General features: G+C 32.2%; 1 protein-coding gene across 1 annotated transcript in view; it reads left to right on the forward strand.

Moving 5' to 3' along the window:
* Positions 1–983: 983 nt before the first annotated feature.
* Positions 984–23,129, forward strand: part of LOC143054589 (uncharacterized) — a 62,873-nt gene continuing 40,727 nt past the window's right edge. The window contains exon 1 of the mRNA XM_076227601.1: positions 984–1,351. Coding sequence (XP_076083716.1) covers positions 1,148–1,351 — 204 coding nt within the window. The 5' untranslated portion in view covers positions 984–1,147. The remainder of the gene's footprint in view (positions 1,352–23,129) is intronic.

The raw sequence follows: 23,129 nt of genomic DNA on the forward strand, positions 1-23,129 counted from the left end.
TCATTGGCGGAACCAGAGGGTGTTCTGGCGATGTAACCCCCACCCTTACATCCACAGCTTCGATGTGGTTTTTTGTTGTAAATTGGGATTGTCTTTTTTTAAATAATATGGACGCGTTTCGTTTTGTTCTTGATAGGATCTCAATCTCCCCTTTTAAAATGGTTGGATTTCTTTAAATATAACACTTGTTTGCATGCACTTTAAAGACAATTTCAAGAACCTCCTGTTTCTAACCAAGTGTACATAATTTTGTTGATGTAGAATTTAAAGCGAAACTTAATGAAATGATGTACATTGTACATGTTTGGTATGGTCACTCGTTGAACACTGAGTTTGTTTTTAACTTTTGTTGCTGCATTTTTAAGCAATTGATTGACGATTGATTAATTGAATGAAATCAATGATTGATTCATTAATTATTCATGTGTATGATTATTTATGAATTCATTATATCATTTCTAATTCTTCAGTTTGATTTGTTTCTGTTGTCTTTTATGGAATTTCAGCTTCAATTTTAGGATCGTTTTCAATCTTGTAAAACTGAAATATGTCTGTTTAACTATAATACCATATTTGATAAACGAATAAAATTCATAATCAAGGACAAATTTTTATAAAATAAAATATAAAGTGTTAATTATATTTCACTATCGCAACGTTTGATCTAGGAACAGTATATCTAACTGTGAATATATATATGTTCCTGGTTTGACATATATATATACCTATACAATATCAATTTCTATGAAAGTATAAAATTAACAATATAAATACTATATGTAAATTGGCGTGGTTTACCTGACTCTTACTATCACAGTATATTAGCGATGTTTTTGTTCGATAATATTAGCAAATCAACGGTAATTGGTTACAGAATTTACCTGTAAATTGTCATCTACTTATCGATCTCCAGAAGAACACCTGCTTCAGAAACAAAATGTCGTCTGATAATATCGGTATCATTATAATGTTTACTTTCATAGGAAACAGTCATAAGTCATCAAGCTTCTTACTAATGACAAAACATCATCGAGTATTATTACAATATTGAATTGTATGTTTAGGTGGATGGTTGTTTTTAAACGAAGTGTTATTAAGATGTTAAGTCATTTGTGATATTATTATTATTTTAAGTTTTAAGTTAGCAATGTCATCAAAACAATTTTCTGAAGTTCCTTACCAGAATTTTTCTTTAATCAAACGGAACGTAAAAAGTAAATGCCGACAGGGGAAACGTTTGAGTGACGCTGATTTGTTTGTAGATCCATCTTTCCCGCCAGATTTGACGTCGCTTACGTATGTCTACACGGGAGATGATAGATATGAAAAAATGGTATTCAAAAGACCCACGGTAAGTAATTTAAATTGTTATCATTAAATCACATAATGCACATCTACCACTTAAATGTCGGAAGGGGACAATAAATGGCTGACCCGTGTTTAAAGAGAGCCATATCTCTTGCACGTAAAAGACACAGTGACACTTGTAGATTTCGAAAAAGAGCAGGCTAATGCCGCTACAAGGCAGCATTCGCACCCGCAAAGTGGAAAGGGGTTAATATAAATTACAAAACTTGTTTTCCTAACCACTATAAATAGATATGTTTAAACTAAATGTTAGGTGTTGTATACAGTTAAACGCTCTAGATAACTCATCGTCTATCGATAGTTCAAATAATTATTTATTCCATTCTAAATGAAACTGTAATTAAAGAGTCAGTTTGTCGTATATAAAACGTGCGTATTTAGGCTTCATGTATAAATTTTTTTTTTCATATATAAGTTCTGTAAATCAATAAAACGTATAATTAAGAATTTGGATTTTATTTTACGGAAAATTCAGATTGTAAGTCAAATGTAAACTTATCAATTTATATTTTCAAATAATATGCATAGAAAATATATAAGAATCCCACCCTTTGGATCCTTGGTATTTTAAAGAATTTTCCAGGAAATAGACTAGCACATGCATATGCGATATAGGCAAACGAGTTGCTGGCATAAGTGTCAGTACACGTATACTAACACTTGTTGATTCTAAAATGCAGGATATTGTACAAAATAAATTCGGACTGAAGTGTTGACTTTATTTCCTTGACCTTTCCACAACTGTACAAAAAGTACTTGTTTGTGAAATCTGTCATTAACATCGATCTTTTTTATTCCCCACCTTCATGTACTTCTTAAGGTGCATTGCATTTTTCTGTTTTGTGCGTCTATGTCTCTGTCCGTCCGTCTGTGTCGTTTTATTTTCAGTAGGTTACCATGAGGTTGGGATTACGTCAACTTTAAACTTTAAAATTACACATGTCCATTATGATAATGTGTTTGAGAAAAAAAATAGAAATCTACAGTAAATTAGGGTTTTTACCGATTTTCGTTGAACACGGAAATATGATAAAGCGCTAGCCTAGCGAGACGAACATGTATTTTCCTATTATCATTTTTATTAATTCCATTAAGTAATTTTTAGTGTTTAAAATAGTATTGAATTCTCAATCTGAATCATTTCATTTTTGATACAGACTACAGTGAAACCTATTTTAACCGAACCTCTTCGGAACTTAAGATTTTGTTCGGTTTTGGCCGATGTTCGGTTTTATCAGGTTCACAACGCACAAAATTTGATATGTCGGTGTTTACGAACATGTTTGGTTTATACAGGTTTTCGGTTTATATATACAGGATTCGGTTTAGTCAGGTTTCACTGTATATATGATAACGATGTCTGATTAGAATATAGACAACGGATAGTTTTTGTCAATGTTTATTTATAAAATTCATGTCATTCCTTCAATACTTATAATAGTAAAAAAAAAATTCAACCAAATGAATAACTGATCGTAATATATAATACTTCCAGTGGCGGATTAAGAAATTTTCTCAAATTGGGGCCCAATGACTGCCTGAGAGGGGCCACGCTTCGGTCATGCTTTAGTGATTCCCTATATAATCATATAATCAACCAAATGTCCCCCAGAAAATTGGGGGGGGGGGGGGGTTCAGCCCCCCCCTTAATCCACCTCTACCTTCCTCTAGACTAGGCCAAATACAATAAGATGTGTGTTTCCTATTACATCATTGAATAAATTGAGATGGTAGGGATTTGTTTTTTATTTTACATTTTTTTTTTTAAATCGAGTCTTTGGTAGAAAAATTCTGACTATAAAAACTTTAAGATAGGCTATCCTCAGCTCACAATAAAGGGTAGAGATAGGAAAATAGGAAACACACATATTTTTTTATATGGCCATATATATATACTTCTATAAAAACTTTAAGATAGGCTATTCTCAGCTTTCAATAAAGGGTAGAGATAGGAAAATAGGAAACACACATATTTTATTTATATGGCCATATATATATACTTCTATAAAGACTTTAAGATAGGCTATTCTCAGCTTATAATAAAGGGTAGGTAGGGAAATAAAAAACACACATATTTTTTTTTATTTGGCATAATATATACTTGGTCTACACTACAAACTTTTTTTTCATTTAATACGTTTAATTATTCTCCTCATCCTTTGATCCCTGATTAGTATTACCCTAGTTGTTTGTTTGGTTGGTTGTTTGGTTGTTGGTGTCATGTTATGTGTAAGATCAAACAACATTAGAATAGTAAGGTGTCAACAGGTGAACATTTAGGCATTGATTAATCTTGTAATATAACATGTATAACTGTGAATCTAATAAATAAGATATGACCTCATTATAATGTAATTAATTAACTGTTTGATTTATTGATTGATTTGTGACAGATTGGTTGTACCATGGAAGTAAAATGAAATATAATACTTTCACGGTTTTACTTTCCTCTTTTTTAAATAATCGCAATGACCACTGTTTTCTCGTCCAATATCACAATGCCGATATGAATATATTAAAGTTCAAGTACTAATTTAAAACACAAAAAAAATTCAGAATGGAAATAGGGAATGTGTTAAAGATGCAACAATCCGACCAAAAAGCAGAAAACAGCCGAAGGCCACCTATATAGACTTCAATATAGCGACAAATTACCGCACCGGCGGCGGCCGTTAAAGGCGTGCTTCATCTGTCGCATAAACAAAAATGTATATTACGGTGAAACATGACTAAAGCTAATCTTGTATCAACCGAAAACCCGTATAAACCAAACATGTTCGTAAGCACCATCATATCAAATTATGCGCGTTGTGAACCTGATAAAACCGAACATTGGCCAAAACCGAACAAAATCTTAAGTCCCGAAGAGGTTCTGTTTAAACAGGTTTCACTTTAGTTTAAGATTTGTTTATATAGATACATTTCATTTCATTTCGTTTGAAATTGTTATTGCAAGCAACTAATCCTATTTCTGTGTTTTTTGTTGTTTATACATGTAGCTTTTTAAATTTAGAGTAGAAATACATTTGTACTTTGAATACGGACGAGTAAGGCGAGGAAGAAATCTATTTATTTTATGTATTTTGAAGAAATAGTTTCTGTAGAACTAAATACTTCAGATCGTACTGAAAATGCATACCTCGATGGTGATTTCCAAGCTCTCAGCAAGTCAAAGAGGAACTAAAATAACTCCCTGCGTGTCTGTACATGTTTGTGATACATATGTAACTAGCAGAGCTAAATTTCTGATCCCAATCAACATACCCTACTTTTCCAGTGGCATTTTTTTTTTTTTTTTTTTTTTGATAAATAAGACCGTTTGTTTTCTCGTTAAATCGTTTTACATTTTCATTTCGGGGTCTTTTATAGCTGACTATGTGGTATGGGCTTTGCTCATTGTTGTGGGCTATAGATGTTTATTTCTGTGTCATTTTGGTCTCTTGTGGAGAGTTGTCTTATTGGCAATCATACCACACCTTCTTTTTTATTCCTGGCTTTTCAAGTGACAATCCAATTGTTCTCTCTTCAGCTCGGTGCATACAAAAAAACGAAATTGATATCAATAAGAACAGAAGTATTCTCTTGTACAATTTATTTTCCATCAAAGACAAAACGTTATATAATACAAGGACTTGGTTTTCGTAAATCTGTAGGCGGCTTACATAAGTAAATGCAATGATTTTTCAATGTTTAGCTTTTAATATTACACGGAACTAGCAATAGAATAAAGAAATAAAAGCCCATAATATCATTTAACATTTTCTTCATATAAATTCCATGACTTAGATAAACCTCAAACATTTTCTTGATGAAAACAATCCGTGTCTTAAATTTTTATTGAGAATTGTACTTTGCAATAAATTGAAGTATTAAAACTTTACCTTTCGCATTTTGTAAATTGAAAGGACACGTGAGAGGCTCGTTCCATAGACATATATATTTTGTAATACTATCATATACAAAAGAAGATGTGGTATGATTGCCAATGAGACAACTCTCCACAAGAGACCAAATGACACAGAAATTAACAACTGTAGGTCACCGTACGTTCATGTTTATGTCAATTCGTTCTTGTAAATTGTTTGTAAATTAGATTTGAGCTAGCATTGTCGTTCACATTAGGGTTTGACTTCATTAGAAGTATTGTAATAATATCATGTTTTAATATGTCAAATCGTTCTGGTAAATTGTTTGTTAATAAGATTTGAGCTACAATGTTGCATTGTCGTTCACATTAGGGTTTTACTTCATTAGTTGTTTTGTAATAATATCATGTTTTAATATGTCATTTCGTTCTTGTAAATTGTTTGTTAATAAGATTTGAGCTAGCATTGTCGTTCACATTAGGGTTTGACTTCATAGTTATCGATCTGATCATTGTTTTTATTAATACACGATGATGATTAGATACTTGTGATGCCACATTATCATACATGTAAATTGTTACGTATTTCTGACCTAATTATAACGTATTTCCGAGCTAATTATTACGTATTTCTCATCTAGTTATTACGTATTTCTGACCTAATGACATTTGTCCATGATTTGATAAATGAGTATTATACTTATTTTCCTAACGTTCAGTAGCAAGTATTTCATTATATTCTATAATGTCTTCGTGATTTATAAATATATAGATACTATTTTCCTAACGTTCAGTAACAAGTATTTCATTATGTTCTATTATGTCTGCGTGATTTATAAATATATAGATACTATATTTTTCTAACGGTCAGCAGCAAGTATTTCATTATGTTCTATTATGTCTACGTGATTTATCAATATATGGATATTTATTTGCATAACATTCAGTAACAAAGATTTCATTATGTTATCTACTGTCTGTGTGCTTTATTAGTAGATTGATAGTATTTTAATTTATCAATAAAATGGTAGTAAATTGTCTAACGTTCAGTGATAGGTATTTCAGTGTATTCTTGAATAATTCAATTTTGGATAAAACGCGTCATCTGGTTGGCTGACGTTGTTTTGTTTATCAGCTCATTGGCATAATTTAGTCATGTGACCGTGACGTCATCAACGTTTTCCCTGGTTTACTCCGGTTTAAAATGGAATTTAGAATTAAGTTATAAGAAATAACTGTAATATTTTTTTTCTGTCTATTTGAAATAACAGAAAAAAAAGTCGTGCACACTTTAATTAACCCGTTATGCTTGTTATTCAGTGTGCACCACATTTTTTGTGTTATTTCTTCATAGACAGAAAAGGAATTACAGTTATTCCTTAAATATACGCCTGCTTGATAAGGATATTAATATAGTTGTTTGTCTAACGTTCAGTATGAAGTATTTCATTATGCTCGGGAATGTCCGCGTGCTATATCAGTAAATTGATAGCAATTTTGTTAGTGTTCAGTAGCAGTTCTTTCATTTTACTCGTTATATATTCCCTCCAAACTTTACATCGGTTCCTGACCATATCAGAAGTACATCTAGTGACGGCTCCGCAAGTGATCATAGGAAAATGTCTGCCCCGTACCCAACATACACTCATAATGTGTCCAGTGGTAATTAATAACCGACTTTCTTAACAAGTCAATTAAATAGGCAGAATCCTTTTTATCGTATTAATTGTTCACTTAAATTCTTCCAAATTATTTCGTTCCTTTTTTATATAAATAAGGCCGTTAGTTTTCTAGTTTATTTGTTTTACATTGTCATTTCGGGGCCTTTTATAACTGACTATGCATTATGGGCTTTGCTCATTGTTGAAGTCCGTACGGTGAACTATAGTGTAAAGAACTTTGGCGTAAAGCAAGTACTATTAATCAATAAATCGTATGTCTACATTAAATGTTCAGTTTCTGCCATTAGACAGATTTTATGCTCTTTATGTAATCCTCGTTTATATCCATTATTTTAAAATAAGAGAATACACAATAATTGAAATATAAATATGGAAAATCAATAATTAGAGCTTGTTCATAATGTGGTAAATGACGAAATTACCATAAAGCATATCGAATAGCATAATTCATCATTACGATCTAGTGATTGGCATTATAAGTATCCTATTTTCGTCATATGTATGTTTAGTTTACATGAATGATTTTGTCTAACATGTGATTAAATTGTCAATGACTATCTCCTTGATTCTGATATTTAAAGAAATATAGAATACAGGCGCGGATCCAGGAGGGAGGGGGTGTCGGGGTTGGAACCCCCTTTTTTTGGAGGGTCAATGCATTTGAATGGGGACATGTAGTTGGAACCACCGCCCCTTGTCCTGGGTTAGAAACCCCCATTTTAAAACGGCTGGATCCTCCCATGGAATAGCCGACTATGCGGTACAGGATTTTTCTCATTGTTGAAATCCTGTGGCTGCTTTTAATTGCTCTCAAGCATCCACTTTATATTGGGAGATTTATTGGAAATCATTCCACATGCATTTCCTTTTTTTTCTATATTTACAACAAAAAAGTTCTGCGTTCATGTATACCTACGAACTTATTCACTACTTTCCTGAAATTACCACAAGTTTTCATTATCAGATCGAGTCGTTAGTCGAAGTTTATAATTGCTATATATATATTATATATATATATATATATATATATATATATATATATATATATATATATATATATATATATATATATATATATATATATATATATATATATATATATATATATATATATATATATATATATATATATATATATATATATATATATATATGATAATTTCTGTACACTTAAAAGAATACTTCATGTATTGTTTCAGAGATCCTTGTTTAATTCCTAAAAAACGGTAACACCTCCCGAAACGAAAGCTTATTTTTATAAGCTTAGTAGAGGTTGGAGGAGGGGATAAGGTCTCTGCGCAATGCTAGACGGTGTTGTCGTAGAAGTTAGAAATAAAGAGTACAGGTTCCAGCCCCGCTCGGGGAGGAAGTTACAAATCAGATCTACTCTAACATCATAGGACTCTAGTTGTTAAATTAAAATCGAAAATCACCATGGATAAATTTTTGATAATAACTATATATTTCACTACATTGTTAAATCCATTTAAGACAGTGATAACGAAGACCTCCATAACAATTTGTTTTCTTGTGGTATTTGAATGGGTGTTTTTTTACGTTTGTATGTTTTTTTGCTTATTGTTGAAGGCTATGCAGTTGATACCTTGGGTGGTCTCAGATGCTGCAGATAGACATAGGTGTTCAAATTTTTATAAGCTTAGTAGAGGTTAGAGGAGGGGATAAGGTCTCTGCGCAAATGCCAATGCTAGGTGGTGTTGTCGTAGAAGTTAGATATAAAGAGTATAGGTTCAAACCCCGCTCGGGGAGAAAGTTACGAATCAGATCTACTCTAACATCATAGGTCTCTAGTTGTAAAATTAAATTCGCAAATCGCCATGGATAAATTTTTGATAATAACTATATCAGTCATTTCAAAATAAAGTACAAATTCGGAATCTGAACTTTTCCAAAAAAAAAGTTAAAATAAATGCAAATTAATTTAAAAAACCAATAGCATATTGATTTGTTAATAATTTTTTTAAATATGCAATCTTACCAACACCTGAGAAAATTTTATTTTAAAATTGTGTGTCAGCTTGTGTCAGATTTTGTCCATCCTGTTACTTTTTTTAACTGATAGCAAAAGTGATAATAGAAAAGAAAATATCCAATGAAAAGTGTGGCTCACATTTGCATAGCAGTGTTCGTTTGAAATCACACTTACATTTATCATTTATGTAGATTACCCAAAAAAAATCTGCAGATAGTCGGTACGTTCAGGAAAATCATCACATTTCTTATTTTTCAAACACTCTTAAAAAAATATTGTGGAGACAGTGGCATTGAAAATTTACTATTATGTCCCTTTTCAATTATACTTACTGGAAACTTAGTCAATAGATCAGTTTTGTTGATTGTAAAAATTATTTTACACATTTTTTGGGGTAACAGGAACGAACAAAGGCAGTAACAGGGAGGACAAAGTGGTAACAGTAGAGACAAAACATAATTTGGGTCACGATAATCAATAACAAAAAACTGGATTTTAAATTTCATTTGATACGAACGGGAGATATAAGTATCTAAACATTATACACGAACCATTTATACGTGTATCAACCCTGTCCGGGTCAAACAAACAAACAAAAACAAAAGAAAAATTGGTATTGGTGTTTTTTTGATTTTTTTTCGCTAAGTATGAAGTAAGATTTGGTTGCCGCAAGTCGTAAAAATCAGTACATAAGATGACATGCCTTTCTGTGAACTACAGCTTTTAAGACCAAGTTCAGCCTGTTGGTTCTTATTTATTTATCATATTCTCTTCCTGAATATGCCTTTAAGTGTCCACTGGAGGCTAACCAATCACCAGAACAACCACCCATCGTACCGTCTTAGAGAAGGTTGAAGATATAGGCGAAAAAAGCAAAACTAATTTCATATGTTTAAAAACATGAGGACAATTTAAAGAACACAGCAATACAACTGAACGAAAATTCAAATTATTTTTTCTTATTGTCAATGATTCTGATATACATGTATCTAGTTTCTGACACATTTTAACACTGAAGGCTTGTCATTCTTGGATTTTTGGATCATCTCCATAAGTTCACGAAGAGGTTCTGATTTTATTTGGATTCGGAATGATAGCCAATATTCTGGAAGTTGTAGCAGCGTCTCTCAATGATTTTGGCAAAGAAAAGCACGGAGGCGTCCAAAAAAGGGGGGGGGGGTATGTCATTATAAAAATTATAAAAATGAATAATACACACAGATTTGCCGCTGGTGTGCGTATTTATATTTGGAATGGCAAATATATCAATGACCTGCAACTTTAAGAAGGCAATAAATCAATGGGTAGAAATTCTTATATCAATTAATGGGTCGACCCATACGTACATGATGTGCACCTACTGTAGACTAATATTGGTGTTCTAATATTTGTATCTCCTAATATCATCTCATTTAAGTATGAAAGTGGTAGCTGTGAAATATCATATGTAACGGAAAAGGGAGTTTCACATTGTTATTTTATGAATAGGGCAGATGAGTTCAAACCACAACCGGAGGTATAATATACCCACATTTATATGTTGTGCACCCCCCCCCCTTTTTTTGAAATAAAAGAAATTATTTTGTGTCATGAGTGTTGCTGTCGTCTCGCAAGGTTTAAATCTCTATTTGCCTGTAACGAGAAAGTATCATGTCTCTAAGAAACCAGTGCAAAAGTTGGCAAAATATGATAATGATAGTTTTACAACCCAAGCAGAACAAAATAACACATCAAGGAACAAAATGAACCAAATTAGGTTCAGGTACTAAAGAAAACACTTAAGTACAAATCGCAAAGGGTAAAGCATTCAAAGAGTATTGAAAAGAAATAATGTGTATTCTATATGACACGCTTGAATAATAGCTGTACAGTAATATCGGCAACTGAATTCTAAATAATAGTTGCACAATTAATAATTTTGTCCATCCTGTTACCAGTCAAGGTAGCACTTGACTTGTTCTAGAAATACCTCAATACAAATGTACATCTTATGAATTAATATACCGTACGGTAATAAATATGTGTAACAATTTATTTGCGATAATGTAAGAGGCATTTTGAGTTTTCTTACAAAGTATGTCTATCCTGTTACCATTTTTGTCCCTCCTGTTACCACTGTCTTTGTAACAGGAAGGACAGTAACAGGATGGAAAAATTAGTACATAACTTAAATTGGTTTTAAAATAGTCGCTCCCTAATAATTGATGTAGTGTTTTTATACTTCCGGCCCATGCCTAAGTTACGGTAACAAGCGTTTCATTAGTCTTATGCAATTACAAATTATCTATATATATATCAACTGGTAACATTAAAGACATTATAAAAAGGTACGCATACATCAATACCTACCGATCTTTTGATTCTGATGACCAAAATCTTTCCACATAAAAAATTTCACCATGTCGTTACGTCCTGTATCCACGCCTACGACGTCACCATAAAAAACCGCCGTTATTTGAGGGAGAAACTAGTTTTATTCCGTAAACAAATAAATAGTAACAGGAAGGACAAATATTGATGAACAGACATTCCAGTGACTGTGGAATAAAAGTTGTCATGATTTGAAACATGGAAAGTTATTTATTTTTAATTATGATGTTACTAAATGAAGAAAAATCATTCTGTTTACCTTTAAATGCAGTTTTATGTACAGATAATTTGAATGCAAATGTTATTTATCAAAAATGAACGCATGGAAATTGGCGAATTTTCATACTTCAACGAATATAAAAAAAATATGAAACTTTTTGCACACTAATATTTGCATGTACTATCTTGCACAATATGTAAACTCTTATGTTAAATTGAAAAAATATGTCAAACTTACAAATAAAACAGACAATAGACAATAACCGAAAAATGTACATTTTTTTGAAATGACTGATATATTTCACTACATTGTTAAATCCATTTAAGACAGTGATAACGAAGACCTCCATAACAATTTGTTTTCTTGTAGTTTTTGAATGGGTGTTTTTTTACGTTTGTATGTTTTTTTGCTTATTGTTGAAGGCTATGCAGTTGATACCTTGGGTGGTCTCAGATGCTGCAGATAGACGTACATAAAATGTAGGTGTTCAAATCATTGACCCCATGACCCTTTGGTCAGTAAGTAGATAGTTATAATTATATACGGTAGTCACGCTTCCGGGTTTTTTTTTTTAATATCATTATAAGAACGTTTATCTTCAATTACACATGCGCTTTAGTTTTTCACAACTACAAAAAAAATGTATTGATAGACTATGCTATGACGTGTGTGCTGTGCTAATTATTTTTAAAAGAAGCCAGTATGACAGTTTAGTTTTCTGTTTGAGTTAACACTGCAGTTTCATGGTTGATTCTACTTAATTATTTAGATATTTTTTACACTAATTATTAATTATTTAGATATTTTTTACACTTATTATTAATCATTTAGATATTTTTTACACTAATTATTTAACAACACGTGGACAAAGTCCATAAATTTCACTCAAAATATTCCGATAAAGTTTAATGTCAAATATATTTGAGGGTCTGAATTGGTCTCTCTAAACTCTGTATTCTTTAATTTTTAGTCCTTTTCTTTTCTTTATTTTCCATATATTTGCTCAAATTATTCTCTATTCTTTTTATTTCAACACCTCATTATTTTTAATTTGTGTTTGCCTATATTTGTGTATTCTGTATAGTCAGCTCTACATGTTGCACTGTTTGTCCATTAATATATTTTCTGCAAACCCTTCGAGACCCTTATAACATCAACATGAGGAAATGACGTAAAATTACTATTGGTCATCGATTAATCGTGACTTTGACATTTAATCTTATAAATTTTAATGACACTGTTAATTACACGTACATGTACCTATCTATGTCATCTAGACAATCAAAAGAAAACTAGAGGATCTCAAGAGCCTGTGTCGCTCACCTTGGTCTATGTGCATATTATCAATGGACACAGATGAATTCATTACAAAATGGTGTTTTTGTGATGGTGATGTGTTTACTGAACATTCTTGTTGCTACAATTATCTCTATCTATAATGAACTTGGACCAGTGATTACAGTGGAAAATATTTCCTAAAAATTTACAAAAATTCACAAAAATTTATGAAAATTTTTAAACATTCACTACAAAGGGCAATAACCCCTTAAGAGGTCAATTGACAATTTTGGTCATGTTTGACTTATTTGTAGATCTTATTTTGCTGAACATTATTGCTGTTTACAGTTTATCTCTATCTATAATAATATTCAAGATAATAACCAAAATCTGCAAAATGTCCTTAAAATTACTAATTCAGGGGCAGCAACCCAACAACAGGTTGTCTGATTTGTCTGAAAATTTCAGGGCAGATAGATCTTGACCTGATAAATAATTTTAAGCAGTCAGATTTGCTATAAATGCTTTGGTATCAGAGATATAAGCCAAAATCTACATGTCCCCTCTATGTTCTATTTTTAGCTATGGCAGCCATCTTGGTTGGTTGGACGGGTCACGTCACATATTTTGAAAACTCGATACCCCAATAATGATTGTGGCTAAGTTTGGTTAAATTTGGCCCAGGAGTTTCAGAGGAGACGATTTTTGTAAAAGATTACAAAAATTTAAGAAAAATTTGTCAAAATGGACTATAAAGGGCAATAACTCCTTAAGAAGTCAACTGATAATTTTGGTCATGTTGACTTATTTGTAGATCTTACTTTGCTGAACATTATTGCGGTTTACAGTTTATCTGTTTCTATAATAATAGTCAAGATAATAACCAAAATCTGCAAAATTTCCTTAAAATTACTTATTTCCGGGCAGCAACCCAATAACCAGTTGTCCTATTCATTTGAAAGTTTCAGGGCTGATAGATTTTCACTTGATGAACAATTTTACCCCTGTCAGATTTGCTCTAAATGCTTTGGTTTTTGAGTTATAAGCCAAAAACTGCATTTTACCCCTATGTTCTATTTTTAGCCATGGGAGTCACGCCACACATTTTTTAAACTAAATACCCCAAAGATGATTGTGGCCAAGTTTGGATTAATATGGCCATGTAGTTTCAGAGGAGAAGATTTTTGTAATAGATTACTAAGATTTACGAAAAATGGTTAAAAATTGACTATAAAGGGCAATAACTCCTAAAGGGGTCAACTGACCATTTTGGTCATGTTGACTTATTTGTAAATCTTACTTTGCTGAACACTGTAGCTGTTTACAGTTTATCTCTATCTATAATAATATTCAAGATAATAACCAAAAGCAGCAAAATTTCCTTAAAATTACCAATTCAGGGGCAGCAACCCAACAACGGGTTGTCCGATTGATCTGAAAATTTTAGGGCAGATAGATATTGACCTGATAAACAACTAAACCCCTGTCAGATTTGCTCTAAATGCTTTGGTTTTTGAGTTATAAGCCAAAAACTGCATTTTACCCCTATGTTCTATTTTTAGCCATGGCGGCCATCTTGGTTGGTTGGCGGGGTCACGCCACACATTTTTTAAACTAGATACCCCAATGACGATTGTGGTCAAGTTTAGTTTAATTTGGCCAAGTAGTTTCAGAGGAGAAGATTTTTGTAAAAGGTAACGACGACGGACGAACACGACGGACGCCGGACGCAAAGTGGTGGGAAAAGCTCACTTGGCCTTTTGGGCCAGGTGAGCTAAAAATAGAAACAATTGTGCGTGTAACTTTATTCTATAATTATAAATGCTGTGTTTTATGGACATGTAAAACTTTATCAAATAAGATAGAATCGATATATTTATATATATCCTTAAGTTTATATACAACTCGTCTAAACATCAACCCAACAATGTTAGATCTGTAAATTTGCTTTCGCAAATTTTTGGTTCTTCCCTCGCCGGGATTCGAACCCATGCTACTGTGATATCGTGACACCAAATCGCCTGCACTGCAGCCGTCCCGCTTACTATAATAGATAATTTAGCTGATCTGTAACAATAACATCTTCATGCCTTATATATCATGTACTGTAGTACGCCGCTAGATTAAAACTGACGAGGAAAGGTAACACATGGCCAGCGAAAGCTCTTTTTTGAGAGCCCAGGTGGTCGTGCGGTCTAGCGGGACGGCTGCAGTGCAGGCGATTTGGTGTCACGATATCACAGTAGCATGGGTTCGAATCCCGGCGAGGGAAGAACCAAAAATTTGCGAAAGCAAATTTACAGATCTAACATTGTTGGGTTGATGTTTAGACGAGTTGTATATATAGATATATATACAACTCGTCTAAACATCAACCCAACAAGACGTACTTATATATATATTATAGGTCAAATAAAATTGAGAATGGAAATGGAGAATGTGTCAAAGAGACAACAACCCGACCAAATAAAAAACAACAGCAGAGGGTCACCAACAGGTCTTCAATTTAGCGAGAAATTACGGTATTCATCACGGAGCATTGACTCACATCGAACAGCAAGCTATAAAGGTCCAAATGACTAACGAAAATCTTTAAAACGGTAAAACCAACGGTCTAATTAATCTATTATTATATATTTTTTTTAAAGCAAGAATTAAACGAGGAACACTTATGAACCACATCAACAGACAACAACCAATAAACATGGGGCTCCTGACTTTGGACAGTGCAAACAAATGCAGCGAATTCTAATATTAAAATCAACCTAAATACTTTTTGACTTTGTACTTTATGTGGTGTTTAAGTTTTTTTAAATCCGAACGTCTCTGGTATTTCTTCTATAGGCGAAACGTGCATCTGGTGAACATATTTGGTATCTTTCGTCTTTTTTTTTCGTTAATTGTTAAATGTCAAACAACCAAAATGACAAACAGTTGTTCTACAACATAGCAACTACATGTTATAATTTTTTTTAAATCACCACTGCCGTCGAAAATCAGATGCCTACTCTACTCCTCTAAAAACGACCTATTCCGTTCTCCAATAGAAGGAGAGTATCGTTTACTCGAGGATTGCCAATTGGTGCATACAATGGTGTCTAGCATTCGTCTCAACTCGGCCGATTCCGTACCTTCATCTAGAAGGAGAGTAGCGGATTCTACCGAGGATTACCGATTGATGCATACAATGGTGTCTAGAATTCGTCTCAACTCGACCGCTTCCGTAATTTTATTATCTGCCCTTGGCAACTTATATGATAGTTACGAGTGTGCTACATTGTAACTCGAATAATTCTACGCCCTCTAGCGGCCTATTGCCTAATGTAGAAATCGGAGATTAGACAGAGATCGGCGAAATATAACGACTGACATTATTCGGGTTACGAGTGTGCTGGTTATAATACAAAATTCTGGCGGAAGCCAACAGCTGAAAAGATTTGTGATTTTACCATGTTTATGTTCATGTTACTAAACCCATTCCCAGATAAAAAAAAAATATAAACTTATAAATAATCTTCTTATCGTAGTTGACCGGATAAGTTATGTTCTGAAATTTTTTTAATAAAGCTTTAAAAAAGTACACAATGTCATGTTTCTTGTATGTACTGAATTAGTTGTAAATCAGCCTTGGAACTGTCCAGGCAGAAAAGCAAATAACTACACGTGTAGTTCTCTTTCAGTTGGTTACACAACATAATTTTTTTTGTATTCTTGTTAATACAGCGTATTGGAACAACCAAATACAGCCGTTTAAAGTACTGTGTCCAAAAGACAGGTTTAAATAAATGTCTCGTAAAAGATAATCTTTTAAGTTATCAAAATCTTTAGATAATTATGTTCTTCTACTAAAATATTGTCTTTCCGTATTCTATTTCATCGACATCTATAGGTTGCACTTTGTAAATACAGCTGTTTCTCAAAACACGCCTCTTTTGGGGAGTAATTGAATATTCATAGAAAATTAATTTTGTTTACATGCTGGTTCCCAGTTATGCTCTCTGTGTTCCATATCGCAGAGACAGAACTTGGGAATGTTAACAGTAAATAAACACGTGCATATTGTTTACATTGAAATCTGTGGTAACCTTTCATTCGAGATAGGAGTAGTTAAGAAAATTAGTGTAAGTTTAAACTCTGAGAAGTTCAGGGCATATAAACGTTGAAAATATGCCGCACAGCCTTATATTTTGACCTTTGAAGAAAATTGTGGTGCATATGAACTTTCAATTCTAGGATAAGATTTTTTTCAAAACTTCATAGTAAAAGTGGTACAGTTTTAGCCGTAAAAGGAGTTCCTATGGGAAATTGCATTGTCAATATTTACAGAAATGCAACCTATAAGCAACGTACGAACAAAAATATTATGACGATGGTAACAATAACTATATAATACTTATAGGTTTAAATACGAAACAATGATTTTGATGATGATGACGGCTATGCTGATGAAAAATAAAAGAAAGTCCTCATTAATTGTATATGTTTGAAACGTATGGTGTCTGCAAGACAAATTATTAAATAAATCTAACTTTTCGGAATATAATAGCCTACGTATATTTTTAAAAGCTGAATGCAAAATTGAAATGCATTTTTGTTTAGAAAATGATTATAGACGACAAAGGAATCATAATGTGTTTTTATTGTAATTACATATTGATTAAAACTTGTATGACGTAATCATAATTGCTATTCCATCTTTTGTAATTAACCTCGTTTTCTTAATCTAATTCACCAGCTGTGACGTAAAGTGTTGGATGTTTTTGTCCTTCTGGTCAAGGACCTATAATTGTTCTTTGTGTTAAATATTCTCCGGATGGCCTTTCTCTATTTATCATATACATTTGTAACTGAAAGTAGAAAGATTAAAAATTAAAAAATTTCAGAGTCATTCAAAAACCCTTAGTCTAATACTATCATACGTTTTATAGCCGAAACAAACAAAATACAAACAAATGCAGTATTCAATACTAGTCCACGAATTAATCTTCCATAAATATTTTTCTCATTATAAAGCAACATCCCACAGAACAATGAATACTTCTACTAATGAGACAAAATATATGTCCAGTTTTTTGTTTTCCTTCAATATTTCTAGTAATTACAGGAATTTACGTAAATTTTGGAGGACAAAACAAATGGTGAATTATGAAGTTAGGGGATGTTGTTACCACGATCTACTTTAAACCTTCCCTACATTGTTGCTTTGATAAAAAAATATTATGGTTTGGAATTCTAACTGTAGTTGCTGAAATATTATTACAAACGGAATATCACATTATATAGTTTATATCTATAATTTGGAAGGGATTATTTATGGGATATAAAATAGCAAGGCGAGACACGGATTCTCGCATTTTATAAATTATACCATAGCTTTTGTTGAAACCCCCGGAAATAACCTCACGAGACGAAGTCGAGTGAGGTTCTCGAGGGGTTTCAACAAAAACTATGTTATAATTTACGAAACAACACAAAACTTTCCAAAAAATATGAAATATCTGTTTTAACCTATTGCATCTTTCGCTGTTTAAAATTGTGTATTTCATATATTTTTGTTTGTTTACTTCGAAATTATTTTAATAAGAATCTGTAAAATAATCCTTTTCGGACCTTACACTTAAGGCTCCGCATACTTTTTAAAACTAGAACGGGCTTCAGAAACAGCGGGTAATCAGTTTGAAAAGATTTTTCGACAGCGATGGATGCATCTTTACATTGGTGACGAAAAAACTGTTCTAGATGTTCTGGATAAGGACACAAGAAACTTCTACTACAGATATTTCATATTTTGGAAGATTGCTGCAATCCCAAACTTATGTACAATTGAACTGCATAGGGTAGTTTTTTTAAATTTTATTATATTTGTTTTCTAAATGTTCGAAATGTTTTAATTTTTTTATATTAGTTTATGATTTTGAGGAAATTAATTTCACAAGAATCTGTCTGAGAGTTTGTATGAATTATTCCACGTTTAACTTGAAACCAGAAGCCCATGAGGGAGGGTAGGAGGGGTCCTCATCCCGCAATCCCGTCCTTAAAAACACGAAATCCCGAGGTCCCGAAATTGTTTAGATAAAGATTGCATGAAATCAAAACCTTACGGGACTGACTTGATATATATATATATATATATATGAATCTTCCGAGACTTATCGCTACCTTTTTGATACACAAAATATAGTGCATTGATCATAACATTCTATACATCCTATCCATGAACATTTCAAGGTTATCGATATAATATATGTTCAGATATTCAAGGCACAAAATGATGGTACACTTGTCAAGAAAATTACATAAATTTTGCAAGGGGCAGGAATATAATATCTGCTCTAAAATTATAAATGATGTCATTGTTAAAGTCATCTCAATTTGTAAATTGAAGTTATCTTCTTTTGTCTAGAATTGCTGTAAAATCAACTACAACCAATGCAATATTTAATTTTACTTCCCATTGATAAATTTAAGCAATCTTTACCGTTCAGTGCTTACAAGCACTTTGATTACGATGATGCTGCTCATAGAGTCCGTAAATTTCAATTCGATCTATATGAACTTATCGATCCTTTGAGTGGAACTTAATATGAAAGAATATTAAATTTACACTTAAGTAAGATATTTGAACATTGCTTTTTTTTCGTTACTAGCACTTTAATGCATAAAAACAACAAAATATGTATGAGTACATATGTCGATACTTTCAAAACATTTCGAATTAAAACGGGGAATTTGTCAAAGAGACAACGAACTAACCAGAGAGCAGACAACAGCCCAATGCCATCAAGGGGTCTTTAGTACAGCAAGAAAAATACCGCACCCGTCTGGCGGGCGTCAGCTGTCCCACAAAACAATAATGTATTCTAGTTAAGTGAAAATGAACGTCACACTAACTCTGAAACATATATATGAACCAAATATTATAATATAAAAGACTAACAAATGCTACAGGTTTCTGCCTTGGGACAGGCGCAAAAATGCGGCGGGATTTTTACATGTTTTACGATATCTCAACCCTTCCCCTATATATGTATGTCTAGCCAATGTAGAATAAATAACTAACAAAAAAATGCACAGTAAAATGTACATTTTGTAACTGCACCTGTTCTTGATCACAATAAATTACTGGCTGTGTACTGATTAGACTTTTAAGATGTGAAATCATTATTGATTTATAAGTTCGAAAGAGCTTTAAACTAATTCCCATCACCTCCCAGTACTGCAAGAACTTTTACATCGGAACGTTGTTCGTGTATATTTTGGTCTCATGTAATGCTGGTTCTCCACTGTTCCAGGTTTGACGAGAGTTGAACACTAACATACTTGTTTTACAGAGTCAGATTTTACATGCGCATGTCTCAAGTCACAACCTTGGTTTCTGTTTGACGTTTTAGCAAACATATTAACGTCTTTGGTTTTCTCTTTTAATTACTTAACTTTTGACGCTTTTTGTGGCATCCCAAAAAATAATATATATAGCTTCATACAATACTGTTGACGCTTTCAGTGGTCTTCAAATAAATATTGTTAAGTTATGCAGCATCATTTTACACAATGTATTGGAAACTAACCAGAAACCCAAAATTTAATGATGATGAGTTCAAACGCACTGTTAACAAACGTTCACATAGCTTTTACTTTAAAAAAATAACTGAAATTATAATGTTACCCCTTAATCTAAAACTAGAAATTTATGCAAATTGTATTTCTTTTTATGGAAAATACATCTTATTGAATTAAATTTATCCGCCATGATTCTACAATCCCTATAAATAATGCAAACCTGTTAGTCATTATAGTTTTAAAAAGTCATCAAACGCGTTTACCGTACAAAAAGATCATAAGAAACTTAAAAATATGGAAAAGGAATGAGCTTACAATTACACAAGGTCGTGTGTTAAAGGTGTAGGTCATACTTTTCCCAGACTGTTAAGCTAAATCCATTGGAGATATATCGATTGATATTCTACCCTGGGAAAACGAGTTTGTATATTAATAAAAATTTAAACTTGAACTTAGTGTCAGTTTCAAACTAAGTATCTTATGACTATTTTGATTATTTTATTTCTTCACTGTCCGCTTTTGAGCAATGTGGATTTCTTAAAAAAACAATCACAAATACGTTGGGCAATAGCTGTTTTATATCCAGTGGCAAATGAAATACACTTTTAGGACGAGAACATACTTACATAAATAAGGCCGTTAGTTTCTCGTTTGAATTGTTTTACATTGTCATTTCGGGACTTTTTATAGCTGACTATGCGGTATGGGCTTTGCTCATTGTTGAATGCAGTATAGTTGTTAATATGTGTGTCATTTTGGTCTCTTGTGGAGAGCTGTCTCATTTGCAATCATAACAACTCTTCTTTTTTTTTTATATATACTAGTATTTAGTATATTGATAGAAATACAATAGAGGCAGACATAACCAACTGGCTATCTAACGGCAAAAAAAACGAAAAATGGACAAAAAACAAGCAACAGTCGACAAAATACAACATGAAAGCTAAAGACTGAGCAACAACAACAACAACAAAAAAGCTAACTTTTCTTCCTTCCTTAGAGGCTAGAATAATTATGTTCCCGACATTTTACGTATGTTGATTTTTCATGACGATGATTTATTACAAAAATGTCTTGTTTTGATGAAAAGTTACCAACTTAATGTTGACTAATTTTAAAAATGATTTTTTTTCTCCAAAGACCCAGCGATTTATATTTGATGTCAATTATTTAACGTCGGAAAACATAATCAGCATGGCAATTTTTAATCTGCCATATTAAACCAGTAAATATTAAATTCTCGGTTGCAGACAAATTAATACAAATCAAATATTAAACCGGATCTGCTTAGACGAAGATGGATACATTTGCACAGAAACTGACTCTTATTTATTATACGTTGATCAGTTTATTTTTTAAAACATTTTTCAATTATATCAATAATATGTTTTTTTCATTAAATCATCAAACCATAAGGGAGGAACAATTTATCTTTAAAAAAAAAGGATGGGGTATGTCAGATTTTTTCCCCCGCACAAAGCGCTAACAAATTTATTTTGTTTTTTGACACTTTCAATCAAAATAATTTTTCAAATTTGAACACTATAATGTATGGGTTAATTAAAACATTTTCTTTTTTATCTGCTTGAACGAAATATTTGTTTTCCCATCAAATTGGGGATCCGATTAATTGTTATAGGAAAAAAACCCTACCCCCTTTTTTGAAAGTGAAATAGTCGTTCCCTCATAGTCTCGTGTATTTGTTTCCTTTTCTCCTCATATCTTTGTTTTCAATGATACGATGGTTGATGCAGATTTCCTTCAAAAGTAAAATCATTACAGGTCCACAAAAAAACCGCATCAACATGCATATGAGACACTTTATTTCAGGGGGTGAAACTGCAAATCCGCGCAAACATTTGGTGTGCATGATTATTATTCAAAAATGTCATGCTGTTGTATTTTTTTTAATTATTTTTTATCCTGGATTTTAATATTATCTTCACAGTTTTGCTAACATTATGTAAACTTTTTCTTGAAATGTAGGTTCATGTAACATGATATGATTTACTAGACATTAAGATTTCTATAAACAAGTTATATTGAGTGGTATTTTAAAGTGCAATCTCAACAAATTGCTCCGAATCATTATTATATGTACAAGGTTAAAAATGTTTCGTGTCCATGTTTTCCATTAATCAACTAACAAGTGTGCTGTACCAGAAAGATGACCTAATTGAAAAATGAAAACAAAAGGTTGATCATTGTCTATATGGATTTTCCAGGATGTGTGGGTAATTGTTTCCTCCTGAGAATAGCGACAAAAAAGTCACATATTTATGTTGTATAATCATGATGATAGAGAAATTCTAACTTGTCACTTTTACAGTGCATTTTATTTTTAATTTATTTCTTGATACTTATAACAAACATATGCTACCCATCTGGGTGCGACAATTGCTAAATCGAGGAGAAAATGTATAATCATGATGATAGAAAAATTATAGCATGACATGTCATTTTTACAACGCATTTTTTTTTTTTAATATACAGTACTTCTTGATACTTACATTGTATAACAAACCATCTGGGTGCGGCCATTGTTATACCGATGAGAACATGTACATCAATCAGAGTTAGTAAAGCTATTGTATGGTCTGTATCGGATTTGAAGATAGGTGCACAATGGAGTAAACGTGTGGAAAAAAGGGGATAATGAATACTAGTAAGAGAAAATGCTAATAAAAAGACCAGAGAATAATGGGCCATGGACCACGAACCTAATAATAACTTGGCATGGTTATTCCTACATGTAATTTCATAATTCGAAATTCAAAACGACAGAATAAACTAAAT

Source organism: Mytilus galloprovincialis, chromosome 12 (genome assembly GCF_965363235.1).
Source record: "Mytilus galloprovincialis chromosome 12, xbMytGall1.hap1.1, whole genome shotgun sequence".
NCBI classification, from domain to species: Eukaryota; Metazoa; Mollusca; class Bivalvia; order Mytilida; family Mytilidae; genus Mytilus; species Mytilus galloprovincialis.